This window comes from Agrilus planipennis, unplaced genomic scaffold, assembly GCF_000699045.2.
Source record: "Agrilus planipennis isolate EAB-ADULT unplaced genomic scaffold, Apla_2.0 scaffold799, whole genome shotgun sequence".
Taxonomy (NCBI): domain Eukaryota; kingdom Metazoa; phylum Arthropoda; class Insecta; order Coleoptera; family Buprestidae; genus Agrilus; species Agrilus planipennis.
The window spans coordinates 10,780-12,076 of NW_020440041.1; the positions used below are offsets into that span (position 1 = coordinate 10,780).

The 1,297-nt window shown below is 39.2% G+C and overlaps 1 protein-coding gene across 1 annotated transcript; it reads right to left on the reverse strand.

Annotated features, from left to right (window-relative positions):
* Positions 1 to 294: 294 nt before the first annotated feature.
* Positions 295 to 1,251, reverse strand: LOC108743674 (LIM/homeobox protein Lhx4). Its single transcript, XM_018479256.2, has 2 exons — positions 1,040 to 1,251; positions 295 to 982 (listed from the first exon to the last, which is right to left on the reverse strand). The coding sequence occupies exons 1-2, from the start codon at positions 1,200 to 1,202 to the stop codon at positions 831 to 833; spliced, it is 315 nt and encodes a 104-aa protein (XP_018334758.1). The 5' UTR covers positions 1,203 to 1,251; the 3' UTR covers positions 295 to 830.
* Positions 1,252 to 1,297: the final 46 nt, after the last annotated feature.

The window sequence follows — 1,297 nt, forward strand, 5'->3', positions numbered from 1 at the left end:
TACCCGAGTCGAAAAATTGGGACTCATTTTATCCTCAAATGAACTATTTAGACTCATTTTTTCCTCATTTAGACGTTTTTAATCTCAGATACCTCAATAAGTTTTCATAAGACTCATCACATTGGATTCTAAAAAGTCTCATTTTATTCTCAATGTCTGCAATCCTATGGCAATAGTCCTCAATTTAACCTCAACAAGAAAAGAATGAGACTTTTTGAAGACAAAATGAGGTTTCCTAAATAATCTTTACTCCTCAAAAGTCTCATTTTGTCCTGATACGGGAAAACCGCGGATAAAATGAGACTTTTGAGTCTTGTAGTTTGAAATATCTCTAAAAATTCTATTGAGATCAAATGAGGACAAAATGAGTCACAATTTTTTGACTCGAGTATTAATGATGCTATACTTCTGATATCCAAATACTCAATCTTTCGAATTATCCCCGCATTTTTATATCAATGTTAAGGCATAATGGTCTTTATTTAGGCATTTCTTTTTGAACATGCCTTCGGAAACGTCAAGAACGAACAAATCCTTGCACAGAATTGAAAAAGTAGCTATGAGTCCGGTAGAAAGTAAAGAAAATTGGGTTGCACTAGCGACTGAAAATGGTCCTTGTAAAATCTTCATTCAAGTGTTACGGGCAATTTGGATATTTATCCAATTAATCCAAACGGAGGCGTCGTTGAAGTGTTAGAAACCAAAAGACGCAACTGTTGTGCGGTATAATGCGTGTGCTGATTTAAATTGTTATTATTGTTAGTATAAATAAAGCGGTGTCATCGAGAATGGTTTGGATGATGATTGATGGGAATTTTGGTATGGCTGGGTCAGTAATGTGCGCTGGACGGTTCACCCAACCACGAGTCGGGACTTGGAGGGAAGTCAGGGTATCCCCGGGGACTGCTATCGTTACTAATATCTGTATCACCGTTTGCGGGAATGCCGTGAGGAATCCCAATTCCTGGTGGAGGACCTTGGCCTGTAACAATAAGTCCATCGAATCGTTTAAGAAAAATGGTTGATGACTTTCTCTTACCAAGAGGGGCGTAAACAGACAGTTGATCCGAATAAGGGAAGTGGTCGTGACCTTGTGGTGGAGTGTGACCCGGAAGATAAGACGGCGAAGTGGACCCGTGAAGGAACGGATGAGGACGACCCACACCACTGTGAGGCGAAGAGGTATCCTGATCCATACTCATATTGACCACAGTCCCATAACTGTCGTCGCTTAAGTCTAATTAGAGATCAATAAAAAATTAACATTTACTATTTTGTGTGGACGTCTACAGTAATA

What these genes read in the sequence shown, in the direction of transcription:
- LOC108743674 (XM_018479256.2), bottom strand. Translation starts at nt 1,202, where the DNA reads ATGAGTATGGATCAGGATACCTCTTCGCCTCACAGTGGTGTGGGTCGT. An exon ending in GTCTGTTTACGCCCCTCTTG is followed by an intron (nt 983 to 1,039) that starts GTAAGAGAAAGT and finishes TTATTGTTACAG; the next exon opens with GCCAAGGTCCTCCACCAGGA.